The sequence below is a fragment of the Cebidichthys violaceus genome, unplaced genomic scaffold (genome assembly GCF_023349555.1).
Source record: "Cebidichthys violaceus isolate CVI_PGR_0920_01 unplaced genomic scaffold, fCebVio1.0.p SCAF_12, whole genome shotgun sequence".
Classification (NCBI taxonomy): Eukaryota; Metazoa; Chordata; class Actinopteri; order Perciformes; family Stichaeidae; genus Cebidichthys; species Cebidichthys violaceus.
Window position 1 is genome coordinate 5616156 of NW_027176285.1, and position 12076 is coordinate 5628231.

Genomic DNA, 12076 nt, shown 5'->3' on the forward strand with positions numbered 1-12076 from the left:
TTTTCTCGTGCTTAGACCTCCGAACCGGAGGGAAAAGAGCTCTATTCAATAAATACTCAAAGACATTTGAGAGCTTTAACATCATGGTTATTTCTCACAGGGAAATTAATAAGATTAATTTCCACCACAAGCAGGATATATTTTCAGGTTTCAAAATCTTCACCTAATGTTTTAAAGAGGAGAAGGACTCGCCGACTTGCTTCAACCACTTCTCTTCCTGGAATGTATCAAAACCTGTGTGGTGGCAATTTCGCAATTCCACTTTGACAAAGAGCCACGAGACAAGAATCTCTTACAGTATTGTCACACTCAATGCTCAGAGCATGGGAAACAAAACAAAGGTTACTTCACAATGCGGGCACCAAGGAGAAACTGTTCATTACTTTTATACCTAAGAGCTGTCTTGTCCTCGACTCCTTTTCTGTTCATGCTCCCTCCACCCAAAACTTTTTCTCCTCACAAAACACCCTTCTCTGTTTTTCTTGTCATGTAAGGCACTTTGGCAATTTGCTCCCCTCCGACAAACTATCAGCCATGGCCTCTCTCATTGTTGCCAATTAGCAAACGCTCAGCTAGCTCTCCAACAGGTTAAGGCTTGACCTTTTTGTTAAAGGGACAGTATGTAGCATTTAGGGGGAACTATTGGCAGAAATGAATATATTATTAAGTATGTTTTTTTTTGTGTATAATCACCTGAAAATAAGAATAGCTGATCACCATGTTTCTACGGTAGCTGAGATTTGACAAACAAAACACTGGCTCTAAATAGGGCCATTCGTGTTTTTGTGTTGGCCTCCAAGTTTCAACCTCACCGCTATGTTGCAAGATCCTACAAACTAATTCTTTAATGTTTCACATGTTTTAATGTTTCCGATCGTTAGATTGCTTTTATCCTGCTGTATTTTGAGTTTCTCTTCTTGACCGTACTTTTAAACTTTATTCTTAGACTACAAACGAGTATGGCTATGTGTGGGGACTGCAAACTCGCATACTCACAGTTAAGGGACGATTTCCACCACCTGGAGTCTGAACTCCGGATTTGTATCCGTAGCGTCGGCCCAGGCAAAGCATATCTCATATATGCAATCTTCCAGGCTTGCTGTCACGGCAGCTCGATCACTCACCTTCGTAGAGTCTCAGCTGGTCTCGGACACTGCAGACACTCTGCCCTGGCTACCCTCGCTGCACACCGTCAGTCCTCCGACCACGAGCTGGTAGCAGCTGCTCTAGATCCGACCCATAGCTCCACTCCAAAACCGCCAGATCCTCGGTCCAAACCATCCTGGATAGAGGTGGTATGCCGTGGCCCCCAGAAAGATCCAGCTGGGGTTTCTCCGGAGCCTCTGTTAACCATCTCCAACCGCTTCACAATCCTGTCGGATAATACTCCCGCCGCGTCTGCATCTATCCCAGGATGGGGGTCTAGGGATGAAGGGATGTAGGGTAGGGATAGGGGTCGAGGGATGAAGGTATCTAAGGATGGGGGTAGAGGGATGAAGGGTAAGGGATGAAAGGGTGTAGGGAAGAAGAAACAAGGAGGGTAGAGAGGGTCCTGGAAAGAAGGTTGGGGGGAGCGATGGGGGACTGTTGGTGTCTGGTGGCTGGCGAGAGCGATGGGGGACCGTTGGTGTCTGGTGGCTGGCGAGAACGGGGGAATGGAGACTGTAGAGTGGAGTCTCTTCGGAAGCTCGGTGGTGCAGAGTCCCCAAAAGACAGTTTCATGAAGATGGATGCTGGTGGGCGTTTCTGATGTCATTCAGGTTGGAATGGATGTAGGAGAGGCACACGGAGGGGAAGAAGATGGTGTGGCTGGGAATTCCTTGACTTGATGCGGAATGAATGGCCCGGGGGGGGGGACTGCGCTGTTGTTGGAGTGGTCTGTGCAGCTGGGGTATCCGGTAGAGGTGGGAGGAGTTGGCTGAAGTTGGCCGAGGTGGGTGGGACATGAAAGGTAGAAGTAAGAGAAAAGGAAAGGATGCTAGGATGGAGGGATGAATGTTTCTGGGTTAATAGTGAAGTCTGGGGAAAAGAAATTGCAAGGTGAGATGTCTCTGGGACAGAGGGAGCTTGAAGTGGGTGGTATACGACCTGGCACTCTGAAAGGACTGATGTAGATGACTGGGCTTCTTCGGCCGTGTGATCCATCATCGGCGCTGCAGCTGACGTGACGCGGGGAAGAGAGAGCGTGAGAGCGGTAGGGTAAAGGATGAAGGGATGAGGGGATTAGGGTCGTGGGGTCAAGGGATGGGATGCCGAAATCCCCCCAGGGCTACTTAACATTACGTTTAAATAACTAAATGTTGACTTTTGGTTTCGTAACTTAACTTTAAAATAACTCAGTGTTGATTTTGGTTTCACAACGGGACACGAGCACCTACTCTCTAATACAGCACACACGAGCGTTTCTTGAATTTAAACATAAAGCTCTCAAGCACATTCATTTCCAGTCAGTCCTCTTGTTTCCTGCTTCCTCCGCCCCTCACAGATCTGCAAGTTCACATATGGGTGTAACCAATATGCTGTGACGTGCAAGTGCATACGCCCCATTCGATGCATATCAGTGAACATGAAGAAGTCAAACTATTTGACATTCACTGTCTCTGAGAGGTGAAATGGCGCAGCGAGGAATTCCGCTGGACCAGGACAAGCTCTGCTGTTCGATCTGTCTGGATCTAATGAAGGATCCGGTGACTATTCCCTGTGGACACAACTACTGTATGAACTGTATCAAAAGCCACTGGGATGAAGAAGATCAGAAGAAACTCCACAGCTGTCCTCAGTGTAGACAGGAATTTATTCCGAGGCCTGCCCTGGTGAAAAACACCATGCTGGCAGCTTTAGTGGAGGAGCTAAAGAAGATGGGACTCCAACCTGCTCCAGCTGAGCACTGCTATGCTGGACCTGAAGATGTGGCTTGTGATTTCTGCACTGGGAGAAAACTGAAAGCTCTCAAGTCCTGTCTGCAGTGTGTGGTCTCTTATTGTGAGCAGCACCTCCAGCCTCACTATGAATCCACTGCCTTTGAGAAGCACAAGCTGATCGACCCCTCCAAGAAGCTTCAGGAGAACATTTGTACTCGTCACAATGAGGTGATGAAGATATTTTGCCATACTGATCATCACTGTATCTGTTATCTGTGCTCCATGGAGGATCATAAAGGCCACAACACAGTCCCAGCTGCAGCAGAAAGGACTAAGAGGCAGAAAGAGCTTGGGGCGAGTCGACAGAAGATCCAGCAGAGAATCCAGAACAGAGAGAAAGATGTGAAGGTGCTTCAGCTAGAGGTGGTGGCTATCAATCGCTCCGCTGATAATGCTGTGACGGACAGCGAGAAGATCTTCACAGATCTGATCCGTCTCATTGAGAAAAGAAGCTCAGATGTGAAGCAGCAGATCAGATCTCAGCAGAAAAGTGAAGCGAGTCGAGTCAAAGAGCTTCAGAAGGAGCTAGAGGAGGAGATCTCTGAACTGAGGATAAAAGACGCTGAGCTGGAGCAGCTGTCACACACAGAGGACCACACCCATTTTCTACTCAAGTATCCCCTTCTGTCACGTCTTAGTGACTCTACAGACTTACCCAGTACAAATATCGGTCTCTTGAGGTACTTTGAGGATGTGCCAGCGGCTGTGTCTGAGGCCAATATTAAACTACAGGACATTCTTAATGAGGAATGGATCAAGATCTCATATACATTGACTAACATAGATGTTTTACTTCCACAAGTAGAGCCGAAGACCAGAGATGAATTGTTAAAATATTCACAAAGACTTACACTGGATCCAAACACAGCAAACACACGGGTGTTAATATCAGAGGAGAACACTAAAGCATCAAACGTTAATAGAAAACAGACGTATTCAAGTCACCCAGATCGATTTCTTAACAGGTCTCAGGTCCTGTGTCAAGAGAATCTGACTGGACGTCACTACTGGGAGGTGGATTGGAGTGGGTTAGGAGTTCATGTAGCTGTCACATACAAGGATATTAGCAGAAAAGGAAATTCTAAAAGAAGGCAAGGACAGCCAGAAGGAAATTTACAATGCTTTAATTTGTGAGTTTTAAGTATCATTATTATATTACCTTTTCTTTGTTAGATTATAAGCTATTTGTAGATAATTAACTTATATGGATATGGATATGGGAAGATTGAAGCTGTCACAGTTTGGCTCAACGGCCTCAGACTATTTGTGTGAAGACTGGACTGTGTTGCATCTGTTTCTAGAAGAATTTGTGTTTGGGGATCTTCTTTTTTGTTTTGTACTTGTTTCATTCAGGTTCGGTGTTTCCTGCTTTTATTTTGTAAGTTCACTCTCCCTGTGTGTCCTGTCTGGGCTTACTTCCTTGTCTATTGTGTGTTTTCTCGCCTCTGTTGACTGTCTGCCCTGATTAGTTCCACCTGTCCTCTGTGTCCTGCTTGTCCTGTTGGACTCAAGCTTGTAAGCATTTTTGAATTAAATCATTGCATAGTTTCTGCTGCCTTAAGAGTGACAGAACCAGAGTATTTTATCACATTTACCAGGATTTACTGATTTGATATGTGAATTAAATAAATCAATGAAGATATTTCTTTTGTCAAAATGAACACAGTGTCCTTGTGTGTCTATTTTTAGAAAGTATTAAAGCTACAGAAGAAAATCTAAAAGTGATTGGAGAGTATAACTGAGGGCATTCTCTGACTAGAACACAACAAAGTGCAGTCGTGGAATCCAGACTAACAGGAAGCAGCAGCGTTATCAAAGCATTGGGCCAGTTAAATGTCTGATTGAAGCCAATCAGCCTCATTCACACATTTAAAAAAAATGCTTTCTCTCAAATTCATTGTAAACACAGAATAGGAGACAATCAAGAAAACCCGTCTGATTAATTAACAATGTATAGGCCATTGATTTGTTCTTCCCATGTGCAAATCTTTGTGAATCTGAATCGTTTTAAAAGGGTAGGTTCCGATTTTTTATACTCAAAAACGTTCACAAGCTTCACCAGCAGTGATTGACAGCTGAATTAAACACTCCTTGGCACTGATTGGTTGTTTTCCTTCAGTCACTGTGGAATCTCGCGAATACCATTAGAAGTATTAAAAGGAGGCGGAGCAACCTGATTTTTTCACAGCTTATCCGTCTCATATATGTCTGTCAGGACATAGTGTTAATGGGGATCGTTTAAATGAACAAATAAATAAACAAATAGTTTTTCAAATAAACAAATGGCAGAAAAGAAGAGCAGAAAGATTTAAAAAAAAGTAAATAACAAGAAATACATTGAGTTACTAAAAGAAAGCAACACAAGATGAAAAACATGTTTCATCTCATTTACAGACTGAAACTTCCCAAAAGGAGAAGTGGTTGGCTGGTTCACATTCACAACTATGTATGAAATTCCTCTGCTGATTTTGCCTGTTTTTTTTGCACCCAGTCATAAGCTACCATGTGGAGGCCCAGCAGAAGTCTTGATGATGTAGAAGAACTTTAATCCAAAAGCAATGACTTATCAAATATGTTTTTCAAATGTTCAAATGTTTTCCACTTTGCATTTGACCTGAAGTCAAATGCAAAGTGGATGCAACACATCCACATGCTGTGACGGTTTGGCAGTTCTTTCATGTGCTGGAATTTTAACATGCCTAAATCATGCTCAATGACCACACGAGCTGCAGTAAGCTTTTTGTTAAAGCGCCTCTGCCCATTATCCCTGTAGGTTTCATCAGTTGTCGCAACAGAGGATAAGCTGAATCCTCGATAACGTGCATTCCCTCTGGGACCAGGGCCTGGAGACATTCTTCCAAAAGCCGTGCAACATCTGTGTTGGCTATGGGATTGTTGCAATGTGGTGTTTTGAAATAAGAATGTGACAGCACAGACTGTATTTGCAAAATCCAGTTGTTTAAAACGGTAACTGAGATTTGTGAAGTGCTTCTCCCTGTAGGCCACAAAATGTGATGGGATGGATGTGTGTTGACCAGAGAACAAAAGTCATGGGAGAAGTGTTGAAACTTTTTGAGATGTGGAATCTGTCTGCCACCTCCTGGTTGGACAGAGTAATTTGGTTTGCTGTCTGTTCATGTAGAATGGTCCCAGCGTGGTCATTAGGTCCTAGTTAGCAGAGAAGAGAGTCAAACTGACATGCAGATATCAGTGATTATACTTTGGCCTCAAAAATGCTGTTGATAAGCCTACTTCTACTTGTCCTCTTGATAGTGTGAAATTACTGTTTTAGTCAGTGACACTGACTTAAAAAGTCCTATAATATTGAACTGTTTTTAGACTGATTCAATTAACCTAAGATGTTGGAGGATTCTTAAATCCATTTTATTAGTTTACCTGATAACTTCTGAATCAACAACCTATGGGTTCGATATTTTTCACTGGACAGCAGCAATCAGAAAAAGTAGGCAAAGCATGATGCTGAAAGAACTGTAACCAGGGCCATATGTTATGGCTCATTTGAAATATTTACATGAAACAAATCACCTTCTACAGGGGATCTATTCCGCTTCAACTTCAATGGCAATCAAGAACGCATTAGCAATTTCATCAGCCATAGATATCCAAACGTGGTCTGCAAACTACAAGTAGCCTAAAGATGGATCCAACAGGATGTAAACTTCCTGAGTATTCTTTGAAGGCTGCCCCTGCTGCTGCCGCCTAATCTCGTCCACTTTCCAGACTTGGCACAGTACATCTCAAACAAGCCTATTGTCAATGCCAAAACTAAAAATAATCAGCTGTCCAGTCACAGCATGGGGTGGAACAACGGGGGGAGCTAATCATCACCGACACAACCTACTAGGATGAACTGCGCCTTGCCTGGAAAGTGGACGAGAGCAGGAGGCAGCAGCAGGGGGCAAAAAACTACTGTCAAGTCAAACAGTTTTCAGCTGCCTTCTAAGAATAAACAGGAAACTGGAATATATATATATATGTGTATATACTGTATATATGTGGAAATGTGTGTGTATCTGCATTGTATGCTCTCCTTTGTTCTTTTTATGTGTGCCTGTGAAACACTTTGCTGCTCGTGTGTTGTATAAATAATCTTTATTATTATCAACCACACAAGATATGTTTTTGGATTAAACCTGTATTGCACAACATGAGACGAATAGACAACAATCGAGCATTAAATATTATAATTACACAGGAAAAATAGGATTTTCCTCAAAACATGGCGTTTGTTGTCAAATCTAAGAGCCAATCAGAGGTGGCTACATACACATATGCTACATACATATATGCTAATACCAGAGGTGAACACAGGAAGGAAACCGAAACTGGGCTTCAATGACTGAGCAATGAAACTGAAAAAAACAGGAAAGAAAACAGAAGGAAACTAAAATACAGAAAATACAGCCACACAAAACAAGATGAGTCAAAACGTCTGCTGGGAAAAAGGCCTATTACAGTTTTTTTCAATCGCTAACAAGCGCTTACCCATACTTCAGATACTTTTTCTAAACTCTTAACACAGACTCACACCTACAAACCACAATTGGCGAAATGGATCATTTTCTTCTCAAAAACACATTTTGTTAAATATATACTAACTCTTTATTTCAAAATAGAACACATCTTTCTCTGCACACACTAACTTTACCAAAACACTGGAAATCTGACTCAAAATGAAATTATTCTGTCAAAGAATAACTCTTGTTTTAACTTCACAAGGTCCTTCCAGTCAATCAAAGTACACCAGGTTTCAAAATACTGGCTATTGCTGACATTACAAAAACTGCATAGACTTTTATGTTTCAGTTTTACAGGTATTTGCATGCAAAACATGCAATCCACTGTTTTTACACTAGATTTCTTGGTTGGGAACTGTATGTCCACATGTAATGTTCACATTCAAAAGCATTCCAGTAAAAACCAAATCAGTTTTTTTTCCCTTTACTGTTTACTACAGGAGGTACAGTATAAATACTGTTTACAATATGATAGAACAGAAAACGTTTTACAGTATTGCTTACAGTGAACAAAATATCCATGAAACACACAAGAGCATTCTGAACAAAAAAACAACCGCAAAAAGCCCAGATAAAAAGGGGGGGGGACTAAAAAAAGGACTTCAAACCATGTTGTTATTGCTTGCGAATGATGGAAAGCCACATTGTCCCAGGTGATTACAAAGGTCCTCATGTTTTCACCCTCCTGATTCTGCTCTGGAACCAGGCGCTGGTGGAGATCATTGACAAAGGCAAGGAGGCGCTCGGTATTGTAGGGTCCAACCTGACATCTGTGAAGGAGTAATCCTGCATTTGCAATTGCTGCACACATGGTAATGTTTGCCCCTCTCTGTCCTGGCACATAAACTGTGGCCCTTTTTCCAATGACATTTCGTCCACGTCGACGCCTTTTGGCCAGATTGAATCCTGCCTCATCTATGTATATGAATTCATGAGGGGCCTGGTTGGCCTCCAATTCCATAACTCTCTGAAACAAAGTTTATGTAAATCATGTCATTACTGTATACCATACTGTACTGTAACCTATTACTGTGTAGGTTACCTACTTGAAAAGTGCAAAGCTTATAGAACTGGACATTGAATTGAATATACACTATACCTGGACATATTGTCGTCGTAGCTCCTTGACTCTCTCACTGTTCCTCTCAAAGGGAACAGTGTAGAGCTGCTTCATCCGCACTCTGTGTTTGGACAATGTCCGCGTAATGGTTGTGAGGCTGATGCTATCGATATTGTCAAATATCCCATGGTCCTCCACAATTGTACTTTGAATTTCATGCAGTTTTATTGCATTATTTGCAACAACCATTTCTACAATGGCAAGCTCTTGATCATTAGTGAGGAGCTTTCCTCTTCCCCCAGAGGGAGGAAGACGTTGCATTCTTTAGAGGGACAAAAAATTCAACATATGCATTACTGTATGGCCTTATTGACATGTCAAGTGAGAATAGAAACAATCCATGTAAAATGCAATACTTACCTGTTGGTTTGTTGAAAGATGCGTATAATGGAGGCAACCGTTGACCGCCTCAAATTGGGCTGCACTCTTTCACCAGCCTCTCTTAGTGAAAGACCGTGGTTGATTACATGGTCAATGATAGTGGCACAAATTCCATCACTGATTACTGTTCTTGCAGCCCTTGGAATGCCACCACCACGCATTCTTACACCTCTACCTTGCCCTCTCCTTGGGCCTGCTCTTCTCCCTGGCCCTGCTCCTCTCACTGCACCTGCACCTCTTACTGCATCTCTCACTGCTCCTGCACCTCTCACTGCTCCTCTCACTGCTCCTGCACCTCTCACTGCACCTCTCACTGCTCCTGCACCTCTCACTGCACCCCTCACTGCTCCTCTCACTGCTCCTGCACCTCTCACTGCATCTCTCACTGGGCCTGCTCTTCTTCCTGGGCCCCTTGCTCTTACTCTTCCTCGTCCAGACATTACAGTGTTTGTCTTTTTCTGTTTCTGTTTCCAAAAACATCACTCCTCAAAGTCCTCCTTTTACTGTATAAGTAATCCCACTGAGTCTAAGCCAGACTGGAATCAGCTGTGGTTTGCCCAATTTACCCAACATAAATCAGCAGTGTGTCAATTATTCAATTGTTTGTTTATTATCAGCTGAGATATATTGTTTTAGAACTGATGTCATTGCAGAAGAGGTTTTTAGACTGTATCTAAGGTTTGGAATATTGTTTTTGCCATTGTGGGATGTTGTGTGTTAACATTCGTAAATAATACAAAAACAATCCATAATTTTGTTGGGAGGTATAGCTTGTCTGTTAAGAAAATGTAAGCATTGTGGAAATGTGTTCACTGACTGCATATTGTTTGAAAACGACATGAAATGTGTGAATGGTATGGCCACAAAAGACCGATGCTGTGCTAATTGTGTTTAGAGTTTTGAAAATGTGACCACTGGTTGGACAAACGCTTGGTAGCGCCTGAAAAAAACAACAAGGAGCTACGACGACAATATGTCCAGGTATAGTGTATATTCAATTCAATGTCCAGTTCTATAAGCTTTGCACTTTTCAAGTAGGTAACCTACACAGTAATAGGTTACAGTACAGTATGGTATACAGTAATGACATGATTTACATAAACTTTGTTTCAGAGAGTTATGGAATTGGAGGCCAACCAGGCCCCTCATGAATTCATATACATAGATGAGGCAGGATTCAATCTGGCCAAAAGGCGTCGACGTGGACGAAGATGTGGCCTGTGATGTCTGCACTGGGAGAAAACTGAAAGCTCTCAAGTCCTGTCTGCAGTGTGTGGTCTCTTATTGTGAGCAGCACCTTCAGCCTCACTAGGAATCCCCTGCCTTTGAGAAGCACAAGCTGATCGACCCCTCTAAGGAGCTCCAGGAGAACATCTGTACTTGTCACAATGAGGTGATGAAGATATTCTGCCGCACTGATCAACAGTGTATTTGTATTCTCTGCTCCACGGATGAACATAAAGGCCATGACACAGTCTCAGCCACAGCAGAAATGGCCAAGAGCCAGAAAGAGCTTGGGGCGAGTCGACAGAAGATCCAGCAGAGAATCCAGAACAGAGAGAAAGATGTAAAGGTGCTTCAGCTAGAGGTGGTAGCTATCAATCGCTCCGCTGATAATGCTGTGACGGACAGCGAGAAGATCTTCACAGATCTGATCCGTCTCATTGAGAAAAGAAGCTCAGATGTGAAGCAGCAGATCAGATCTCAGCAGAAAAGTGAAGCGAGTCGAGTCAAAGAGCTTCAGAAAGAGCTAGAGGAGGAGATCTCTGAACTGAGGAGAAAAGACGCTGAGCTAGAGCAGCTGTCACACACAGAGGAACACACCCAGTTTCTACAGAACTACCACTCACTGTCATATCTTAGTGACTCTACTGACTCATCCAACATCAATATATGCCCTCTGCAATGCTTTGAGGATGCGATGGCAGCCGTGTCAGAGGTCAGAGATAAACTACAGGACTTTCTGAGTGAGGAATCCACCAAGATCTCACTGGCAGGGACTGAAGATGTTTTACTACCACAGGCAGAGCCCGAGACCAGAACTGATTTCCTCAAATATTCATGTCAAATCACACTGAATCCAAAAACAACAAGCACAAAGCTGTTGTTGTCTGAAGGGAACAGGAAAGCAACAGTGAAGAGAGCATCACACTTCACACAGTTGATTATGGCAAAACAGGTACACTCTAGTTTCCCAGGTTCACCCAGTAGCATTAACAGTTTTCAGGTCCTGAGCAGAGAGAAACTGACTAGACAATGTTACTGGGAGGTGGAGTGGATTGGGATTAATGTTTCAGTAGCAGTCACATACACACATATGAGAGGAGCAGTCTATGAAAGTGGATTTGGGAACAATGACAAGTCTTGGGCAGTATATTGTTGGAGTGGCGGTTATGAATTCAGACATAACAACATCAAAACCTCCATCCCAGACCCTCACTCCTTCAGAGTAGGAGTGTATCTGGACCACAGTGCAGGTATTCTGTCCTTCTACAGCATCTCTGAGACCATGACTCTCCTCCACAGAGTCCAGACCAAGTTCACTCAGCCGCTCTATGCTGGACTTTGGGTTGGTTATGGATCCACAGCTGAGCTCAAGTAGACAGGAAGTAGTGGGATGTTTTTCTTCTTCTTTGTTGCTCGCCTCTCTTTGATGTCATGTTTCTGCACTTCCTATGACCTGATAATCATGACTGCTGTCTTCTGCCTTTAATTATGTGTCAATATTGTTTACGTTTCTGAATGTTTTGGTTGAATCATAAGCCTTTTTATCTTAAACAGTTTATTGCCATTAATATTGAAGATGCTGGTAATATTAACTCAAAGCATATTCTGAAGTATTTTAAGTATGAAACTATATATATTTTATTATTTGGACAAAGTTTTTTTAGTTGCTACATATTTTGGTCTTGTGGGGTCATAAACTGAATATGCTTTCAGAGGACAAAGCAAGAATTTTAAAGTATTTCCTTGGATGTTGTTTTGCACTTTCTAACATTTTATAGCCCAACTATTAATCAATTAATTGTGAAAATGTATTAACTTAACAAAAACCCTAATATACATATTTACAAAAGTGTATTACGTGTCACTATCATTACTTTTATACTTTATAA

The 12076-nt window shown here is 42.5% G+C and overlaps 1 protein-coding gene and 1 pseudogene across 1 annotated transcript; both read left to right on the forward strand.

Moving 5' to 3' along the window:
• Window positions 1–2612: 2612 nt before the first annotated feature.
• On the forward strand, window positions 2613–4572 carry LOC137868631 (tripartite motif-containing protein 16-like). Its single transcript, XM_068705511.1, has one exon. The coding sequence runs from the start codon at window positions 2613–2615 to the stop codon at window positions 4053–4055; it is 1443 nt and encodes a 480-aa protein (XP_068561612.1). The 3' UTR covers window positions 4056–4572.
• A 5553-nt stretch (window positions 4573–10125) lies between these two features.
• LOC137868740 (tripartite motif-containing protein 16-like) lies at window positions 10126–11562 on the forward strand (annotated as a pseudogene).
• The last annotated feature ends 514 nt before the right edge of the window (window positions 11563–12076 follow it).